This window comes from Thunnus thynnus, chromosome 6, assembly GCF_963924715.1.
Source record: "Thunnus thynnus chromosome 6, fThuThy2.1, whole genome shotgun sequence".
Classification (NCBI taxonomy): domain Eukaryota; kingdom Metazoa; phylum Chordata; class Actinopteri; order Scombriformes; family Scombridae; genus Thunnus; species Thunnus thynnus.
The window spans coordinates 2,209,221-2,230,845 of NC_089522.1; the positions used below are offsets into that span (position 1 = coordinate 2,209,221).

The window sequence follows — 21,625 nt, forward strand, 5'->3', positions numbered from 1 at the left end:
GGTAATACTCTCCTCCAATCACATACACACAATTGCTCACTGAAATTTGCATGTATGTAGCCAGCCAATCAGGATGCGCCTACCAATTCCATGTGTCTCACATAGTATATAAGGCAGCGCCTCACTGCCAATCTCATCCTTCTCACTTCAGCAACGGCAAAATCAGCTCACTGATAAGAGTTGCCGCTCAAAGATCATTCCTGCCCGTCTTGATGACACGAATGATTGAGTTTTGGTTCAATCTCTCTACGACATTCCTACGGGCCGTGGCGGCCATATTCGTTACATAGGTGGTGCTCTCGAGCACATTTTGCAAGAAAGACAGAAAGAAAGAAACAGAACAGATACAAGAGGGTCTTCACCCCTTTGGGGCTCAGGCCCTAAATACAAGAGGGCCTTCGCCCTTAGGGCTCGGGCCCTAAAAATCCCTCAGCACCTCAGGAAAAAATCACTTTGCAGGCACAGATCAGCACTTTGCCCCATGTGCCTGCACAAAAACACAGCACCAAGTCTTGTACTTTGATAAATAAGTTGCACAAATCTTACTTATCCATCTCAAGCTCTGTCTCCCACTCCAGCAGTGGCACTCCTCTCAGCTGGATGTGGATGTCATAGATGCCCTTGTTGAAGAAATCTCCGGTCCACTTTGCAACCTGATCATCAACACAAAAGCATTTATGAGATAAACCCAACAAAACTGTAGGATACACAATACTCGTGTCAACACATCTATACTGTACATATCTCAGGACAGATGTAAGACAAACACAAAATAATTTTTATGTAGGGGGTTGGAATCATATTAATTAAAACATTAGCACAGTGGTTAATAATAAAAAATTATGAAATTTATAACATGACAGTGTACCATTAGAGTGATCATGATAGGGAGTCCATATGTGATTTCATTTGTGGATTCAATGAGGATGACAGTCAGACTGATGGTCATCCTGACCACGCCTCCAAGGAATGCAGCAGCTCCAATGAGAGCATAGGTTCCAGAGTAGATGTCCATTCCCAGTTTCCTAATAGAGAACAGACACACAGTAAGAAGCAGTATCACTCCAGTCAATGATGAGTGACTGTGTAATGAGAAAGCAAGATGTGAGAAGCAGCAGTGGAGGAAAAGGACAGAGATAGCGGAAGCAGGGCGGAACAGCTAGCTGAGCTCTGTCCAAAGTGAAAAAACCCAAATTTTTCCTCACACACTGTGGATTTTCAACAACTGTTACAACAACTGTAAGACCTAAGAATGTCCCTTGTGTTTTTACTACAGCTAGACTAACTGAGACAATTTAATGCAACGTATGTGTGAAATATTTACAAAAATATATTTTTACCAACCTAAAAAGTTAAATTCTGTGACATTCACTCACTTCCTTGGCTATTTTGTGAGAAAATGTGCTACACAGAATATAATTCTGAATCACTTTGATGTTTGTGATATTTCATAGCTCCACAACTAATTCTTGGTCGTCAGAACATTACAAGAATATTGTATTTACACTTTAAGGATGTTGGCAACCAAACGTCCAAAAGCTGCCCCACAGAGCAGTGAAGGGACGAAGAGGCCACTGGGTACTGACACCCCATACGTCCAGCAGGCCAACAGGAAGTACAGCAAGAAGAACACTGACAGAGTCACAGGACTGAAGGTACCTGAGGAAGGACAGGAGGCAAGAATTTATTATGACCAGTCAGTCAATAATATATACCACCTGAATCTGAGCAAATAACCACACACATACAGAAAACCTAATAAAAGGTGTGGCCACTAGTAGGTATCAAATAGGTTAGCCACTTTTAGCGATGAGGTAAAATACTGTATTCAAGTTTGTGACACAAAATGGCGAGTCCTGCTTAGTTGTACTGATTTCTAATGTCATCTATTATTTTGTCATCCTTTTGCTCTTTTAGGGGTTTCTTTCATTTTTTTCCCCATTAAAGGGTGTTTTTCTGAAGGGTTTTTCCTTATTTGAATAGAGGGTTTAAGAATATAGGATGTTGTATTGCTGTACAGACTGTAAAGCCCCTTGAGGCAAATTTGTGAATTGTGATATTGGGCTATACAAATAAAACTGGAGTTGCCTTGACTAATAGGGTTGCCCCTTACTCAAAATGATGCTTAACAGGTAACTAACGTAACAAGGGCGCAACAGCAGCAAAATAGAAAGGGTTTCGCTGATCTCGATTGTGTTTGTTGGAGCATCAGTTTGGCAAAGTGTATGCGGCTGACCAGTTCACTGTGAAAAACTGATCAAATACCCTCAGTTACCTCACTGACCAAAACAAACAAACCCATAGAGACTATAACTTAACATTTCCTTCTACTACTTCAGAGTCTTAAACAAAGTGTTTACTACGAAGCAGTTTCAGATGTTGAGTTTTGGTTAATAGCACACTAATGTCAACATATTCTATTTTTTCCTTCTGTTAAAGAAAAAGATGTCAGTGGCCTGTACAGTCAAGACAGTTTACTGATAGTTAACCCTGTTGGAAAAATAAAAACTACATAGATTAAAATTACAATACATCTTGAGGTGTCAAGGAAAGGAAATCCAAGGGGGAATTTCAAGATATTTCAATTACAAGATTTATTTAAGATGAACTAAAAGCTGTTGTGAATGTGTGCATGCTCCCATCTCACCATCCTGGTGGAAGAGCTGGTGGATGGCGGCCTCCTGTGGGTTGAAGAACAGTGTGGCCATATCATTGTAGGTCTTGTTGGTGCAGAAGTACTGGCGGATGGTCGAGTTGATGTCCTCGCTGCCGGACAGCTGAAAACAAAACACACAACAACGACTTAATGTGTCTGTTACGTTTCTCAGTCATACAGGTCATGGTTATCCAAGGAGGGTTGAATCAAGGGCAACTGGACTTGGTTGTAGATACTTGAAGATGTTTCGCCTCTCATCTAAGGGGCTTCTTCAGTTCCAACTGAGTGGCAGGGAGTCCCAGGCATTTAACCTCTATGGGGTCGTTACCGAGGTCACTGATACGCCATGGTTCTTTAGTGCTCCTTGCTGTTGTAACAACAGTCATTTGAGTGCTTGGAGTAACCTGAGGCCAAGTGTAAACGGCAGTCATTGGAGTTGTCACATGAGGCCAAATGTGAATGGTTGTTAAGTCTTCTGTGAAGGGATGAATGGTTGTAGGTGGGGGATAGTAGTTTCCCCATTATACAAGTCTGTGCATTCCTCAAGGCATTGGACTGCATGCACTTGATTTTCTTGTGTTTGGATGTGCAGTCTTTCAGGTGGATCAGTTTCTGACTTTGTGGGTTTGAAAAACACAGGGATGCAGTGTTTGTTGAAAAGCTTCCTGAGTTTTTCAGATACTCCAGACCAGTATGGAATGATGATGTTGCGTTTATTCTTCTTTTCTTCACCACGCGCAGTGTTGATGTTCCTCCTGGATCTTGTGGCTGTTTTCACAAAGGTCCAGTTAGGATATCTACAAGCTTTAAGTGCATCCTTCAGGTGTTTGTGCGCCTTCTCTTGGGCCTGGGCACTTGTTGGTACAATATTAGCTCATTGGTGCAGAGTTCTTATAACTCCTAGCTTATGCTCCAGTGGGTGGTGAGAGTCAAAGAGTAAGTATCGGTCTGTGTGTGTGGGTTTCCTGTATACTCCAATGTGGAGGCTCCTGTCCTCTTCAACGTGTATGGTACAGTCCAAAAAGGCCAAGCTGTTGTTCTTGACGTCCTCTCGTGTGAACTTGATGTTACTGTCTGAGATATACGCGATGATATTGTTCATGATTGATGGTTTGTATCCCCAAACCTGGCTTTTCAGAGTTAGCAGTCCCTTGCCAATCCTGTCCTGATGTCTGCTTACTCCAGGAGGGTTTTGATCTACCTTAACTGTAGATATGGCTTTTGCTTGGGGTTTGGTCAGGGTGGCTGACTGGTTTTCACAACTAATTTATAGCTGTGTTTGAAATGGAGAGAGAGTCCTTGGTTTGATGTGTGTGTGGGGGGTTTGGTATCTTATGGAAGCCTCCACTTTTTAAGATAGACAGTGTTCTGCTGAGGAATATCCTACATAACTGATTCCATTGCTGCAATGAGGTCAACTACTGGTAAATGCTGTGGTGTGATGTGATGTGATGCAAAGTTTAATCCTTTGGACATCTTGCTCTGACTGGGTAAGTTCAATGTCTGACAGGTTCTTCACCCATCTGTTCTACGTTTCATCCAGTGTGGTATTATCTTTCATTTGCCTCCAGGTAAGTTCTGATTTAATAAAAGATGATTAAAAACATAATGATGGTTGGTTTTTCAAAATTCAAAATTCAAATACTGATTGTAGTTGATCACGTAGAAAGGGACTTGTAGAACCTGGGCTCAGTACTGTAACATTGGAGGAAAGAGATGATACTTACTGTGTTGTTATGGGTTGTAGGGGAGGACAGGTCACGACATTCACCCAGTAACATGGAAGCCACAAATATCACCACTGTTGTCACCATGACAACCAGCAGACTCTCTAAAACCCTGGAAAAGGCAGAGATCAGATCAACTACTGTAATTACATGTGTGAAAAAAAAAATTAGAGACACATTTCTAAGTATTTGAGAGTTGTAGATGAAGCTGGACTGTGCCCTGTGCGTACATGTGATAAAGAAATCACCTTATAAACTTGGCTTTGGGGTGGATGTGTCTCATGCGATACTTGGCCAGGTTCTTGTTCATGCAGTTGAAGAGTGCCCCCAGTAGTCCACCCACCATCCCCATCAGGACAAAGAAGGCCAGGTCCACTGCAGTCCACAGGTGGCAATTCTTGTCTCCATCTAGACACTAATAAATAAGACAATGATGATACTCAATTGAAACTCAATTCAATTCAATTCAAGTTATCAGGATCATCTACACAGTATTAATACTGCTTTCTAGAGATTCCTTGGTAGCCTGCACATATCGAAAACAAAGATGCAGCTCTGTTGATCACTTGTAAGAGTAAGGAGAAGGGTCTTGTATGTGATGTGAGTGCTGAGGATTTTCCTGTTTACAAACACTTTGCTCCTCCACTGTAGTGAAGGAGACCTATGTTATATATATTGTTGAATTGTGTACTTACATTATCCCAAATGTTTCCAACAATTTTCAAACCCAGAGAAATTTTAGTAAAGGTAACGGTCCATTTTATTTGGTTGCCTGTCAATGGCATCATACTCCTCTACCAAAGAGTATACGTGCACAAGATGCATGCGTCGGCGTTGTGTTTGTCCACTTCAATTGCATCTACCAAAGAGTATACACCTACAACATAATACATCAGCGTTGTGGCTGTTTGCCACTATGACGTCTACCAAAGAGTATACACATACAAGATAATATGTCGGCATTGTGGTTGTTCAAAAGAAACTGTTATAAATTGACTTTTATTCAGTTTTAAGCCAAGTTTTACGATAAACTTTTTAAATCTTGGGCGTTTTTAACTATATATTTTAACCAGATAAAGGATTTTAGTCATCAGACTTCTGGATCTTAAGTTATCAGAGAAACAAGGTGTGTAAACATTAGCAGCAACTCAGCTAGCAGCCCCTCCCGTAAGTCCGGTGCTCGCCAAACATCGTCAGAGAAACACTGATTTTTTTATGTGAAATAGCTTTATTCAGTATTTTTATGGTTTTAATCCCCATGTACATTTGTTTTTGGAGAGGGGGAGACCTCTGTGGATAATTCGGCTCCCGGTGGAAACCTGCTTAACATCTGGATCTTAAGTTATCAGAGAAACAAGCTGAGCAAACATTAGCAGCAGCTCGGCTAGCAGCCACTACCGGACGTCCTGTGCCTGCTGAACAGTGTCAGAGAAACATTGATTTTTAATGTGAAACTGCTTTATTCAGGGTTTTCTCTGTTTTAGAAACCGGGTCCATTTGTTTTGGAGAGGAGGAGACCTCTGTGGATAATTCAGCTCCCGGTAAAAACATCCTGAACGATGAACACTGGAGTAATCCTAACTCGAGGAAGCTAGTTGTTAATAATGAACACAACAACTCCCATGATCCCACACTACTTCACACCGTCATCACAGACCGTCTTTTGTTATTGTTTTGATTGAGAAACCCCTAGTGGCTGAAATTACATATTGTGTGTTTAAATGACAAGGCCACTCTTCTTTCCATCTCCCTTGTTAGATCCTGCTGACATTCCTCTGTCATTTTTACTGAAGAGTGAAGAACTGTATCATCTGCATACATATGTATTATGTACTTAGTTAACTGTGTTGGACAGTGGCAGAAGGTAATAACTAAGTGCATTTACTCACGTACTGTTCTTAAGAACAATTTTGAGGTACTTGTACATTACCTGAGTATGTCCATATTCTGCAACTTTATGCTTCCAGTCCACTACATTTCAGAGGGAAATATTGTACTACTTTTAGTTACTAGTTATTTTTCAGATGAAGATTTGACACAATGGATAATATAACATGCTTTTAAAATATAACACATTGTTAAAGATGAAACCAGTGGTTTCCAACCTTTTTGGCTTTTGACATCTTACAAAAAGCAGTGTGTAGTCGGGGTCACATTTCAGATGTCTATGAGTTGTTAACAGCTCCACCAAATAGTGATTTTTCCCTCTAAACTTCTCATGTGGTTTAATTTAGATATATGTTCAAATGATCCAATATTTCACCAAAAATCAAAGATTTGAGAAAAAGTCCAAAAACTGAAAACTGATTTGTGCATCAGAACTATGTGTTTTTTTTTCTTTCCTCCCATTAATCATCTCACGACCTCTAAGATTTATCTGGTGACCCTTTGGAGGGGCCTGACCCCTAGGTTGGGAAGCACTTGACTAACTGTATATAAAGTACTTCAAATTAGTTCCACCTCCAGCAGCTACAACAGTAACATGTTGCTTACAAACTGATGCTTCACTATTAATAATCTAATGATGTCATATATAATATATCAGTCAGAGGGACCGAACCACCACTTTTACTGCAATACTATAACTACATCAAGCTGATAATACTTATGCACTTTTAAAGGATCTGAGTACTTCTTACACTACTGGTGGTGGAAAGTCACTACTGTATGTGCAGAACAGCCATGGCCCAAGTAGACTTCACTCCTACTGCACACCATAGCTGCATGGGGAAAGGCTGGATAGACCATTTTTAATTGAAAATACTGACTCCTTCCTTCTAGATTAAAGACATTTAATTGTTATAGAGTCAACGCAGAGCTTCTGCAGTTTCCTAAGTAATATTTTATGCTGAACAGTATCAAAAGCATTTTTGAGTAGAGGAATAATGCAGTAGTGACTTTCTGTCTTCTTGAGGCCGATTTAATATCTTCTTCACTTTGCATTTTCTTGAAACCACTTTGACTGTCAGCAAAGATATAAGTCTTGTCGAGGTAGTCAAAAACTTGCTTATGAGACCGTTTTTTCCAAAACTTGATATCACTGTACAGACATGTTTATGAAGCTAGTGATGGCCTTTTATTTTTCAAAGGTTGGAATTTTTTAACATCATTATGGTTGGCATTAGGGCTGAACCTAACAATTATTTTCATTATGGTTAATGGTTTTGTCCATAAAATGTCAGAGAAAAATAAAAAATGCCCATCATGATGAAAAAGTTATTCAAAAGTGGTGTTTTGTTAAACCAAAAGTCCAACCCCATAAATATTCAGTTGGAATGTTTACTGGAAAAATGAATAAAATAGTTACCAATAATTTTCTGACAATCAACTAATCAATGAATTGAGTAATAGTTTCAGCTCTACTTAGTACGACTTACTTTTAAGAACCTTTAAGAACATGTGTCTACAAAATACACTCACAAACTCTTCATTCAGCCAGTGATAGAGCTTTTACCTTGAACTCTCCAAAGTTGAGCAGACCCGGCAGCTGAAAAGACCCCCACTTGTTGAAGTTTATCCCCGAACGGAAAAAGTTTAGGGTGAAAGTGGCTGACATGGAACAGAAGAGCTGAAACAGAGGATAAAGTACGGTTCAAAATCCTTAAATCAACTGCTGTATTTGTCATCTCACAGTCTTTGATCATATAGTCTACCACAAAGCTCAATTCATAAAACTTAAGTTGTCTCTGCATATAGTACTTATTTAGTGACAGTACTTCATGATGCCTGCATTTCTGACTTCCTCAACTCTGACACAATCAATTACATTTCTCCACTGTGTGCATAACCTGGGCCACTATGCAACACCTACAAAAAACACAAGACCTATGTGGGTATTGGCAAGACATACCACTTTCCAAGTCAGGGCCTGATTCCAGAAAGAGGAGCCTTCCTCCAGGCTGAAGAGGGTGCCACCTATGGGAGCACCAAAGGCAGCAGCTACTCCAGCAGCAGTACCCGCTGACACAAAGTCTCGCTTGTCCCTTGAGAGCAGTAAAGACAGCACAATGAGCTATACTAATGACAATATTTGCAATCTGTATTTTGTAACAGTGTACAGTGTTGTGTTAATGAGAGCGTGTACCACAACCATACCTGTCGCTGCGGAAGTAGGGAAAATCAAATTTGATCCTCTTAAAAGTGATGCTCTGAAACTGATAGAGGGAGAGACTATCTGATCAGCACACTTCAGCCATAATAAGAGTCAAATGCATCAGTGGTTGGACCATTTAACAGTCATTAGTTAATTAAATTCTGTCAAGTCAAATCGTATTAAGTCAAGTAAGGCTGAGTAAAGTTAAGTCGAGTCACATTTTTTTTCAATGAAATGAAACAACTCACTGATATAAGCCATTCCTTGACAATGTCATCTGAAGAAGAATACAATTTTTCAAGTCTGTCTTAAAACAACAATGAACATGAAATAGTTTTTTTTTTTTTTGCCATAATCAATCCTCCCATTCATACTGGCTATTACAAGATCCCTTCAAAATCCACAGTCCTCCTCCTGTGCAAAAATGTATTTAAAAGTTTATCTGAAACCAATATGAGGCTATCCAAATGAGTCAAATCAAGTAGATATCTTTCAACGTCACAGTCTTTTTAGTGCCAAAGTCCCTCTTTTCGTTACTATACTTCCACCGCAGGCCAACAGGGAAACACTGTCCGAGGAAACACAAAGAGGGAATTTGATGCTAAAAAGACTGTAAATGTGACAGATATCCACTTGATATGACTAACTCAGACTGCTGAAGCCTCATATAAGCTTCAGATAAACTTTTAAATCCATTTTCAAAAGTAATTTTTAAATGACTGTGCGAACACACTGGATTTTGGCCCCCATCACTTACATTGAAAAGGTACTTGAAGGGGATCTTTTAATTGACCTGACTGTTGTTTTAAGACACTTTAAAAATTCTGAACCTATCCTTTAAAGGCAAAATTGTTGATACCTAAATACCACACTAAAATAGCCTCCTACTGGCTAGACACCACTGCGTCCCTGACCTCTCAAAAAAGTCAGTGTATTTTGTGTGTCTCTATAGTCTTGCCTCAGTAAATTGGAATATGGAATAAGGGCACACGGTTTCTTACGGTCTCTCCTTAAAGGCATTCAATTTTACACATGGACAGTGTGAAGTGTGTGAAAAATAAATGGTAAATGGACTGCATATATATAGCGCCTTCCAACCACTCAAAGCACTTTACACTACATGTCAACATTCACCCATTCACACACACATTCATACACAGATGGCAGAGGCTGCCATCAGGCAGGTGCGAACCTGCTCATCAGGACATTCACACACACACTCACACACTGATGGCACAGCCTTTGGGAGCAATTGGGGGTTCAGTATTTTGCCCAAGGACACTTCGACAATCTTCCGATAAGTGGACTACCCGCTCTATCTTCTGAGTCACAGCCGCCCCAAAAATAAAACAAGACAGCTTGAAAGAGAAGTTAAAATCCTGACTTAGTTTGGGTTAGGGTAAACGCTACCTTGCTTTCACACCTCACACCTGTCAAATTGATGGGTAAAATCGTCAGATTAGAGAAATTGTCGGCCACAGCCCCTCCCAGTGCCAACATGTTAAAGGAGTGTTTTGTGTTTTGTGTGTTCTGTAACTGGGTATAATGCAGCTGTCTTTGCCAGTTCTCACATGGAAATGAGATATGGATTTTAGTGTGGTTGAATTAAGGTTATTATCAGATACATAAACCCTAAAATCAGAACACTGTCTTTTTAGACATACATACTATACTGCTACTACATCAGCAGTGCATTCAGTTATTCTAGTTTCCTGTCACTGATTATTACCTGAGGAAGGCCAGCTCCCACAATGGCTCCACTGTGTATCATCGGACCTTCTTTCCCCACAAACAGACCTGAGTGAACATACACACACACACACACACACACACACTGAGTCAGAGCTAATCTCCACCCACCTGCTCAGCACTGATCCTGACTCTTCACAAGTACAGGATATAAATGAAAGCTCTGTTTGATAAGTCACAGTCACATCTTTTTTTTTTTTCATTTTCAACACTATATCTTGATGAATAACACTTTGTTCTTACATTTGCTGAAACTGACAGCTGACATGATGACCTATTAATAAGCAGCTATGGTTCAGTCAGTGGCAGTGATACAAGGTTACATCATTTGTAACTAAATAGGTGTTAATTGTGTGTTGGTGGTCTTGCCATCAGCTCTTCGAAATGTCAGAATGTATAAATACAATTATCTCTGATCAGTCTTAGGGCTGCAACTAACAAAAAATGATCAGTTATCCATTAATCTGATAATTATTTTCTAAATTACTCGTTCGCTCTAAAAAACATCAGACAACTGTGAGAAGTGCCCATCTCTTTTTCCTAAGCTCAAGGTGACATAACCAAATTGTTACTAGTTCTGTCTGACTAACAGTCCAAAACCAAAGGATATTCAATATAACTTACTGTAATAAAAGGAAAAGCAACTAATTCCCCAATTTGAGAAACTGGAACCATAAAATGTTAGGCATTTTTGCTTAATAAAGGACTTAAAACATGTTGCTGTGTATTATGTGTGGACCACACCTTGTAAATTCCATGTAAATCGGATGTTTGTCATATAAGACTGACATCAAAGTTTGCCACGTCAACAACATTCAGTGAAAACTCAAGATTTTGATAGCTTTTAATTGCAAACTTCTTGAGATGACACCTTCCAATGTTAAAACAAAAGTTAAAACAAAATGGCTGACATCCTGCTGGACTTCAGGTATGGCTCCAAGAGGCTTTTGTGCATCTAGATATGATAGGTGTGCCTACCAAATTTCGTTCATCTACGACAAATTTAAATGTGGCGGCACTGACTTTTAAATTTTCTAGGGGTGCCCTCGAGTCATTTTGCCACATCCAAGTCCAAGATCCATATCAGACCTTTAAATACCCCCACGTACACCAAGGTTTGTGACTTTTTAAGCATCCTACTCCCTAAAAAAACAGTTTCCTGTTTCATGGCAAATAATATGTCGCCATGGGAACAGCTTTTACTGAAAACTAAAAAGCTTCACTATTTAGGATCATCAACATCTTACAACTTAGCTGACCAAATTTTTGTTGAATCTGGTTAACCTGCTAGGAGTAGTTAATAAAAGTATGGGGCATATAACTTCCTGTTGCCAGTAAGTGGTACTACTACTATGATTCAATAAGGGACTGTACATGTCTTCAGACCGGGACTCTTATCAAACATGTGAAATTTGGGAAAGATCTGACAATGTGGAGTCAAGTTACAACAGTTTGTTTTGCAATGGCGACACATCGAAATTCACTGCGCCACAAAAGCAATGGCATTCGATGAAAACACAGAACCTTCATGGTTCAATGTCATGTCATCAAGGGAATTCAGCAAAAACTCAAGATTTTGATAACTTTTAATCACAAAAGTGTTTAGATGACACTGACCAAATATGATGTTGGTTGGGTTAAAGCTCTAGGAGGAGTTCATTAAAATACAACATCTGGAAATGGCAAAAACTGCACAATTTCACAGTAAATTCAAAATGGCCGACTTCCTGTTGGACTTAGGGTATGGTTACAAGAGGCTTTTTTGTGCATCTGGACATGATACATGAGCATACCAAATTATGTTCATCTACATCAAATTTAAGGGTAGGTTCTTTTCATTTGAAATTTTGTAGGCAGCACCCCTGAGCTTTTTTGCCAAGCCCATGTCCCAGACATATAACATTTGTCACCATTTCTGATGCATGTGCAAAGTTTCGTAAGTTTTCAAGCACATTTAGGGACTCAAAAATGTGTTTCTTTTGGAGGAAGAAGAATTCCTTTAAGTACAATAGTATAATTCTTTCAAATACAATAGGGCCTTTGCACCATTCAGCGCTTGGGCCCTAATAATACTTCCTTCAGTTCCAAGACAGCCTTCGCACCATTTGGTGCTCGGGCCTTAATAATTCCTTCACTAACAGGATAATAATACATTTTATTTATAGAGCACTTTTCAGGGCAATCGAAAAGACACTTTAAATAAGTTAGAAGGATCATAAAAAACAACACACTAAAAGAACAAGGTAACACACAACATTAATCAATTAAAAGTAGTTCTGAAAAGGTGTGTTTTGATTAGTTTTTTGAACATAGACAGGTCAGTGCAGTTTTGGATGTGTTTCGAGAGAGTTCCAGAGGGAGGGGCAGCTATAGAGAAGGCTCTGTCGCCCCAGGTCAGGTATAGAAAGAACTGTGTGGGGGATACAGCCCTTTTAAAACATTATGCCCTAAGTTTAGGGGTTCAACAGAGCCTGAAGAACACGTGCAAGTGTCCAAATACTTATTATCTGGACTGTAAATACTTGTCCTGTGTTTTCTGTCTCTGCCACATTTAGTGTGATTATGGGTAAAAAAAAATGTCAGCTGTCAGCTACTTCAATACAAAAACACTTTTAGTGTACACATATGTCATACTTTACCTCCAGCTACACTAAACAGAACGCCAGCAGCCTTGCAGAGGAAAGTTCGCAGTCGGACGACTCTAGGAACCTTCACTCCATTCAAGTAACTTTTGATTTCTGGAATCCCCGAACCTGCAGCTACTGGCTGGATACATAAAACATGACATATTACCATTATCTCACGATTCTACAGATGAGTGTATTTTCTAGTATCACAACCACAGTTTCATGGAATTAAATGTGAAATAATGTATCACAATCTATTAATAACAGGTAAAAGTGGGGTCAGAAACATCAAGGCTTCATAGTAACCCTGTAAAGGACCAAAGTGCATAGTAATGACACTGCTTATCACCTCAGCCAGTCTGAGATGTTTTATACCAAAGGATACTAAAGACTCAAGAAACACAAAAGATCTTATGTTGCTGAGTGCAAATTCAAGGAAACAATGTGTTTCACAGTTTTCTATGTGGAGATGATTTCTCACCAGTGGAAACATCTCACACTAGAATTTAGGGTCTCACAAGCCGTGTTTCCATTAACCTATTTTTGTGCGCATTTTGTGCGTATCACATTAAAAAAGCTTAACGGAAACGCCAAAATTCGAAAATACTTCCTCAATTTTGCAAAAAAGTTTTTATGCTCGCTTAAGGTGGATTTTGGAAATGTCGAAAAAGAGATTAGGCGTAAAATGGGTAATGGAAACGCATTTGTCGAATAAATAATGACGTAGCAAACATTTAAATCACATGACTGATCAGCTGTTTCTGCTCTTGGCGTCTTCAGGCCTCTCCAGATAGCATGAAGCATGGCCAATACTAGCTGACATGAAAGATCAATGACAACTTGCCCAATTGAAACAAATTCCTGAAGACCTCTCTCCATTTTTCTCTCGCCAAGGCAATATAACTATTTGTTTTGTTTCTGGTTGGCAACTTCTGCTTCTTCTACTCTGTTTACTATTTACTTATTATTTAAGCCTACACTACCATCTACTGATCAAAGTATGTGTTGCGTAGCCTAGTTTATTCACTTCAAACCAGTTGAAGGAAACGCACGAAATCCGTATTTTCCTTTTTTGCGATATTTCAAAAGTTCGCTTAGAATTATCTTGCAAATCTAATGGAAACACGGCTACTTAGTGGGGTGAAACATGTTTTTCTAAATAAACTTTTTTTAAAGGGAACACTAAAGTGACAAAAAGTTAGACAAGTTAGACATACTGCATCTTACATTGGAATTGGAAAAACATATCTGAGCAGTCTTACCTCAATGAGGACGAGCACACTGGCGATGAACACAAAGGTCATATTGAATGCCAGGAGCTCCAGCAGAGACAGAGGGAGACAGCCTTTGTCACTGCACTTCTCTACAGCTTCAGGCATTTAAGCTAAGGTAGAAAAACCGTCTTTATTTTATGGCTCAGTAATCTGCTAATAATTTCCTACTAAGTGTGCTAATAGAACTATGCAATTTAATACTAATTGTAGGAAAACAGAGGTAGTGTTCAATGGGTCCATTTCCAATTCATTCATTCCAGAAGGGCTGCAACAAATGATTATTTTCATTATCGATTAATCTGCTGATTATCCTCTCAACCAATCAATTTATCATTTGATCAAAGTGCATAGTTCTCTCCAGGAAGCCTCCTTAGCCAATTATACAGAAATTACAGACCTGTACAATGACATGTGCAGGTCTGTACAGTGCACATGCAGACACCTAATATTCTAATAAAATGCAACCTGTGATTTTCCACAAAACTACAGAAAACAAGTTAAGATGTAAACATGTCTAACCGACATAGAACTAAAACAAAGTCACTGTGAAGAATAAACACCATCTGTGATTTCAAGAAAAGTTGAAATACTTTTGTAATGTTATGAGAATCAAGTCCTACTGGTTAATTACAACTTTATTCTCATAACATTGCAACTTTTAGTTTCAGGTTTACTGACTCTAACATATTATAAAGTACAACATATCGGACTTGGTCAGGGATAGGATGATAAGGTCCTGGATTTATTTCTATTATCGTCCCTGATGTTTTTCAAATCTCACTGACTCTGATGCTTAGTCATCAACAGCTCATGACAGGCTGTATTTTGAGTTTCTGAGATCATTAAGCTCCTGGAGATCACTGATGTGTAAGTGAAATGAGCTGTATCACATTCAGAAGTTTGCAGAAGTGTGTTAAAGGATACAATCACCAACCAAAGTAAACTTGAGTTTGGTGAAGAGGCGTACAAAGAAATCCACAAACAGGCCCACCTGAAAGAGTAAAGAAGGTAACATTCTCTGTTCATCTGCAGCATATTGGAAACTAGCAAAGAAAACCAAATATCTCAAATGCACGTACCAAACCGACTGTGACTCCAATTACGAACACCATCATCCACCGTACTGCTTCATACTTTTTGGCTTTCTATTGGATGGCAAGAAATGTTTATAAAAGCTGTTGATATTTAAAAAAACAAAATCAAATCAAATCAAATCAAATCAAGGACTTTTTATGAAAGAGAATTAGAATCATGGGGGAAAAAAATCAGACTTTTTTTTAAATTATCATTTTATTCTCAGAATTCAGTCCTGAAAATTGTTTTTTTTTTTTATGTGACCCTAATCCTCTTCCATAGCTCTCAACATTAAATAGCAACAGATACAAATATCCCAATCTTAAGCTGTTGTCTATATGATATTTGGTTGTACAGTCCCTAATCATAGCACATTCAATTTCTGTACATTTTTGGTAAACAAATTATTTAATATTTCTGAAACCATACTTCAGTAAGCATCCTACCTGAATAGTTTTCACCATACTCTCTCTCTCTCTCTCTCTCTCTCTCTCTCTATATATATATATATATATATATATATATATATATATATATATATATATATATATATATATATATATATATATATGTGTGTGTGTGTGTGTGTGTATATGTATATATGTATATATATATATGTTTGTATAGCATATTAACATTATTGAACAGTGTATACTTTGCAAATATTTTTTAGTTATTCTATTCAGTTATTTATTTATTTGTATTTGAGTTACTCTAAACATCACATTTCAAGAGCAAAATAGCAAAAATCATGCAATCATCTGCACAAACATCATTCTACGATACAGTTATGTAAATTCAAAATAAAAAGGTCTAGCAATAAGGCAGAAAAAATAGTGGGGATTGAATTCCATAATCTAGGACCTTGGTAAGACATTCGACAGTGGGAGTTTGTTTTCTGTTCCTGGTTTAGTTGTTGTGAATGGGATAAGGAAAAAATTATCATTGAAGACAGAAGGCAGAGTGTTTGTGAAATTACACTGTATAACCAGGAGAACCAGGAGTTTGCGGATTTGGAAAACACTGAAAACAGTAGAGGCTGTAAAGAGAGAATCTGCCTCAATCAAGCTATATTACAGTAACTTACAAAAGGATAGATCATTATGTAATATAAAATATAGTGTAGTGCTAAAATTCAGCACTATAGTATCTTATTTAGCCAACTATTCCTATGATTTCTGCTATTTTAAATAATTAATTCAAGTAATACTCTATGTTTATCTTACTGTCAATAAATCCCATAAAAAGACACACATCAACAAAGACTGATCCCACTAAGTATTGTATTTGTGCTTGGGGCTGAGTCATAAAGTAATGAGAGACAGACTAACACATTGTTGGCTTTTGTCTTTTCATGGGATTTGTCAGCAAAACCAGAAATATAGAATGATGCCAGCATCATCCTTTAACACTGAGTTAATGTTTATTTAACTAAAAAGGATCAATGTTAAGATTTAGAGGTGAGGTTGCAGCTTGCAACCATATGAATACACCTCCTCTCACACTCCCCTTCCAAGCATGTAGGGGAACCTACGGTGGGCGCTCCCAATATAGATATAAAGGGCTCACTCTAAAGTAATGAAAACACAATGATTCTTATTTTATTGGGATTATACACTATTTAAATACATACTTATGAGTATGATATTCCATTTCTGCCAAGTCTGTTCTGCTGGATGCCACTAAATTCTACACACTGCACCTTTAAGTTATTTAGACATATGAATTAGCAGTCAGATCATTTGGGTTTCTGTGAGAATTAAAGATGCTTGTTTTCACAAAATATAATAAACTAGTTTACAAACATTAGACAGATCACATATGTAAACTGAGAACAACAAGGGCCTTGTGGAACGCCAAATTTGATGTTGAAAGAAGCTGAGTTAAGTCTTTAGTAGGTGAAATTTTTTTGAGAAAAAACAAAAATAGTTTAAACTTGTCTTACCTTGTGGTCCATCCCCTCCAGAACCTCCACATAGGGCTCGCTGATACAGCGGTCATAATCAAGGCTCTGTTAAAGGCAAAATAAAGGCAGTGTAACTATTACTTTTACAAATTTGAATGATTCTTGTGTATCGCAAGGCCACCTTGAACCAACACGGTGTTATAAGGGACTGTTGGGCCAAGCACCCCCCCTAGTGTTGTGTGTAAATGGTACATTCCATCAGACAATAGCGTTTGTAGTGGTATGTTCTGGTTGCCCCAATGCAATACAGTTTCGCAGTATATGTACACCTACTGTCATCTCATGTGTATTTATTTACACCAACATGGTGTCAGAAGAAACTGGACCCGAATATAAATGCGTGCGTGCTTCACTGTGGCAGGAGTTACATCGCCAGCGAGGACATAAAAGCAGTTACAGTAGGAAAGAAAATACCACGCTGCCAACAAGCTAACTAGACTGACACCAGTAGCACCATCATGGCGTCAAGCATCTCGCCACCTGAGCACCAACCGGAGCACCGAGCACCGGTTTGTTATTCAGGTTAAAGTGGGAAGAAGCAGCTGGTCTGACGGGCAGCTGAGTGAAGTGGAGCCTGCGGAGGAAACCACCAAGACCGTCGGGGTGACACAGTCCATCGAGGGAAGCACAGTCAGGCGGCGGAGGGGAAGGCAACATTTTGGCCTCTCATAATCGGCAGAATTCATTGATGCCGATATTTCGTTGTAGAGCTTTTATCGTCCAATACCGATGACGTGCCGATAATATCGTGCATCCCTACCTGAGACCAGCAGAGAAGGAGACTCTAAGACACCACTCTGAGCAACACAGCAGGCTGCACAGTAGTCCAGCCCAAACCATTATGGACAAGGATAAGGACGTTGACACTTGGGACAGAGACACAAGCAGCCAAGAACTCAGGCCGGTCAGGCAGACTGACCTGCACCAGCCCATAGGCAGCTCACCACTCACAGCGCACTACAGGACAACTAGTGGCAGGCTGGTGAAAGTGCCAAACAGACTGGATCTATAGAAAGAACTTTATTACTGGGTAATAGGGCTTTGCAATGTACCTGTTATTGGTTTATTACAAAAAAAAAAGTTACACATATATACTGCAATACAGTTTCGCAGTATATATACACCATGGATGTATAAAGAGAACTGGATACAGTGTTGGAGGCGGGGCCCCATTCATTCCTATGAAAGTTGCTCAGTGGCGCATGAAGCAAAAAAAAAAAAGATCAACTTCCCGGTATGAAAGTACCTGGATCTTCCGCATTGTGCGGCCCATAGAGCATGCGCACTTGTGACTTTCACTGGCCGAGTCGGCTACTTCCGGTTTAGCCCTCCGGCTAACTTGAATGGGGATAAAACAATTCAATCATGCGGCTCTTCGAGGCTTTTGAAATGTGATCAGACCGAACGGATTTAATTCTGATAGTGAGGCAAGTCATTTCGTGGGGGTTGTGACACTCAGAAAAATTTATCCGCTGATTCACAGACGTCTCTTTCACAATGTAAGTCTATGGGAAAAAGTCTTTTTGGGCCAGTGTGCATCACGTGACGTTGTAATTACACGGTTTGGCCGCTATGTCAAATTGGCTTCAAAGCCTGGCGCTCTTCCTGTATCCAGTTCTCTTTAAACATCCATGATATACACCTCCTACCGTCTCATGTGTGTTTATTTACACAAACACACGGCTGGAAATCTCTCTCTAAGGGTTTCTCACAAGTCTCTTACCTCATAGTCCTTCCTGGGTAGAATCTCATCTTCTTCGTCTCGGATTTCCCCAAGGATTGTCTACGAAAAAAGACGAATCAAATCCAATTTTATTTGTCCAGCCTAGTATCACAAATCAAAAATTTGCCTCAGAGGGCTTTACAGTCTGTACAGCAATACAACATCCTCTTTCCTTAGATCATCAATTCGAATAACTCCGTCATCTGATAACACCTAGTAAATTTGGCATATTGATGATCCACCAAGCAACACTTTCATTAAGCAAAACCTAAACTAATTTGGATGTTTGAGGATAGTTGGTCTAACAGGACAATCAAATACTATATTTAATTGCTAATCTGCGTGTAACATGCACGCCGGATTTAACACTAATATTTAACACCGTAAAACGTTTAATTGAGGTTACAGTAAGCAAGCAGTTTCATTGAAAAGAGAAGAAGCCATAATTTACAATATTTGTAAACGGAGTTTGGTCCATGGACTTTCTCTACATAAGCGTCAGGGGGAAACAGCAAGCAATATCCCCATGTGATGCACTTACATTGTAAAGAGAGATACTCTCTGTTTTGGCCTAGTTATTGCTTATATATTGTGAATTAATTTAAGATAATCGTGGCCTGTTTGCAAAAGCTGCAATACAAGAACAGCGGGGTGGAGCAAGCAGCCCAGATCAGAGCACCAAAGAGAGCTCATGACAAACTCTGAGCAAAAAAAATCTAATCTTGAAATAACCAAGAGATTCCCACTTTGCCAAATTACTATACCCTCTCATACCAGTTCTTCTGGTGTCCGTGTCTCTCCGTCTCTGCAGCAACATTGGCAACAAAAACAGTCTCCACAACACGCCATCTTCGTTGTTGTGTCATGCTGCGTTCAAGGCATATGGTAAAAAAAACGTTAATAGTTGACGGGCGACTTTGAGAAGTTGTGTTCAAAGTGCCCGGCAAACACATACAGTGGGTACTACACCTGACTTAATGCTTTACAGCGAATGAATAATCCTAACAGGTGTTGTGTCCTAAAATTGGATTTCAAAAGTTATGCTCACGACATTGTCACCATGACAAAAAAGTTTACATATTTCCAATGACACGAGAACACAGCTGAGCAGCTCCCTTCATGTGACGCCAAAGGCGGAAAATTACTCAACACCGTCAGAGTTGCGTGTTATTTGCACACAAATGTTAAACCATCCTAAAGTCCTTGCTGTGAATGAAAACACACAGTTTACGGTCGAATAGTCTTTGTTTGCTTAGGAAGGTTCCTAACTAAGTGAAATGACCCGGAAGTATCTAAGTGGCAGCCATGATTAGAGCTGGTAGGTTTCATAGGGTGCATCCAAAGGGTACATCTCAAGTCTCTTCATTTATGTCTCCTCGCTCCTCGCCTGAACCGGAAGTTGTTCCTGATGCGCCATTTTGACAGGCGTCCCAAGTCTTTTATTCTGCCCCGAGGAGCGAGGACCGAGGATGGATCCCTGAGGAGCGAGGAGCGAGGAAACACGAGAGCAGCCTTCACGGAAGTCTTTTACCGGCCGACACGCCCCCTTATTGGATATCAGTTATTGATTGGACGCTGCAGTTGACCAGACTGATCTGCAGTTTCATACCGAAGTGGAGACAGATTACAGATTAAATTTAAGTGTATCATTCCCAAATTTTATGTTTTATTTGTTTTTTGATTCATCATATACTTAAAAATCTGTTAATTGTGAGCTGTCAGCCGGCTTTTACAGCTGTAGAAACTTCTGATGGAGTTTGTGTCTGCACACGTGCACTGTGATAATACTGATAAAGGTGCACTTTTTTCACTGCAGCAGCTGTTTCCTCTCTGCAGCCTGTTACATGTTTAACAAACACCCAAATAAAAACAAACATGAATAAAAACCTGCATTCTGTATTTATACTGTGTGAACCATTTCTACTCACGGAATGCGTTTATACTAGTTATTGATTATTTGCATCTGTAGTCTATTTTTTGATATTCTGATTGTGAATTCATTCTTTAATAACCCAGAATATGACCATAGTGTCTTTTGAACACTGGAAAATATGTATTTGGCTAAATGTTTCTGGGAAAATGGACATTATCTAACTCATATCGAACCTGACACTCAGGAATTTTCAGCCTGACGTGACTGACTAGAAATGACGATAAATGATGTAAAATATAAATGTGTTTAACTGTTATTATGGATAAAATTAAAGTCAGGAAGAGTCTGTCTGTCAGCAAGAAACAGTCTAATGGAGGAAATAACATCATGAAAAGAAAAATCTTAATAAATTCTAATAAATGAGCAAAGTTGTTTATGTTTCTGGTAACACTTTATAATACAGCCCGCGTTTTACAGTGTAACTTCCCATCACTTACCATGTAATTTCCCGGAACTTACGGTGTAACTTCCTCGTATGAATCCGTATATATAAAATACTTTCCGGCTCTTGCTGGTACTTAAATGTAGGTACAGTGGAAGAAAACAAAACAACGAGAAACAAGGGAGTAACAATTGGGGTTTTAAAGTGTAACTTCCCAACATTAACCATGTAACTTCCTCGTATGAATCAGTACGTTATGTGTACATGTGTACTAAAATCAAATGTTTTTGCTCATGGCAGTTATGACAATCATTTTTTTATGCATGTGTGTTTGACAGGCAAGCTTCACCCACACTAAAGAGATTTATTATGCTTATGTCTTCTACTTCATTGCATGAATTTGAGTAGAACAAGTCGAGAA

At 39.1% G+C, this 21,625-nt stretch overlaps 1 protein-coding gene across 2 annotated transcripts in view; it reads right to left on the reverse strand.

The window, feature by feature from the left end:
• The window catches only part of clcn6 (chloride channel 6), a 34,373-nt gene extending 14,008 nt beyond the window's left edge, over window positions 1–20,365 (reverse strand). Inside the window, exons 1-18 of one of the 2 annotated variants that reach the window (XM_067591244.1) lie at window positions 19,859–20,362; window positions 19,664–19,756; window positions 18,890–18,949; window positions 17,146–17,211; window positions 15,206–15,271; window positions 15,051–15,117; window positions 14,115–14,221; window positions 12,865–12,991; window positions 10,206–10,273; window positions 8,479–8,537; window positions 8,234–8,366; window positions 7,838–7,951; window positions 4,632–4,798; window positions 4,384–4,495; window positions 2,648–2,777; window positions 1,506–1,659; window positions 869–1,025; window positions 547–653 (exon numbers count right to left, since the gene is read on the reverse strand). In XM_067591244.1, the coding sequence (XP_067447345.1) occupies window positions 547–653; window positions 869–1,025; window positions 1,506–1,659; window positions 2,648–2,777; window positions 4,384–4,495; window positions 4,632–4,798; window positions 7,838–7,951; window positions 8,234–8,366; window positions 8,479–8,537; window positions 10,206–10,273; window positions 12,865–12,991; window positions 14,115–14,221; window positions 15,051–15,117; window positions 15,206–15,271; window positions 17,146–17,211; window positions 18,890–18,949; window positions 19,664–19,738 (1,769 nt within the window). In that variant the 5' untranslated portion in view covers window positions 19,739–19,756; window positions 19,859–20,362. Of the gene's footprint in view, window positions 1–546; window positions 654–868; window positions 1,026–1,505; window positions 1,660–2,647; window positions 2,778–4,383; window positions 4,496–4,631; window positions 4,799–7,837; window positions 7,952–8,233; window positions 8,367–8,478; window positions 8,538–10,205; window positions 10,274–12,864; window positions 12,992–14,114; window positions 14,222–15,050; window positions 15,118–15,205; window positions 15,272–17,145; window positions 17,212–18,889; window positions 18,950–19,663 lie in introns of both variants that reach the window. The other variant, XR_010928592.1, reaches the window with a different exon arrangement.
• Window positions 20,366–21,625: the final 1,260 nt, after the last annotated feature.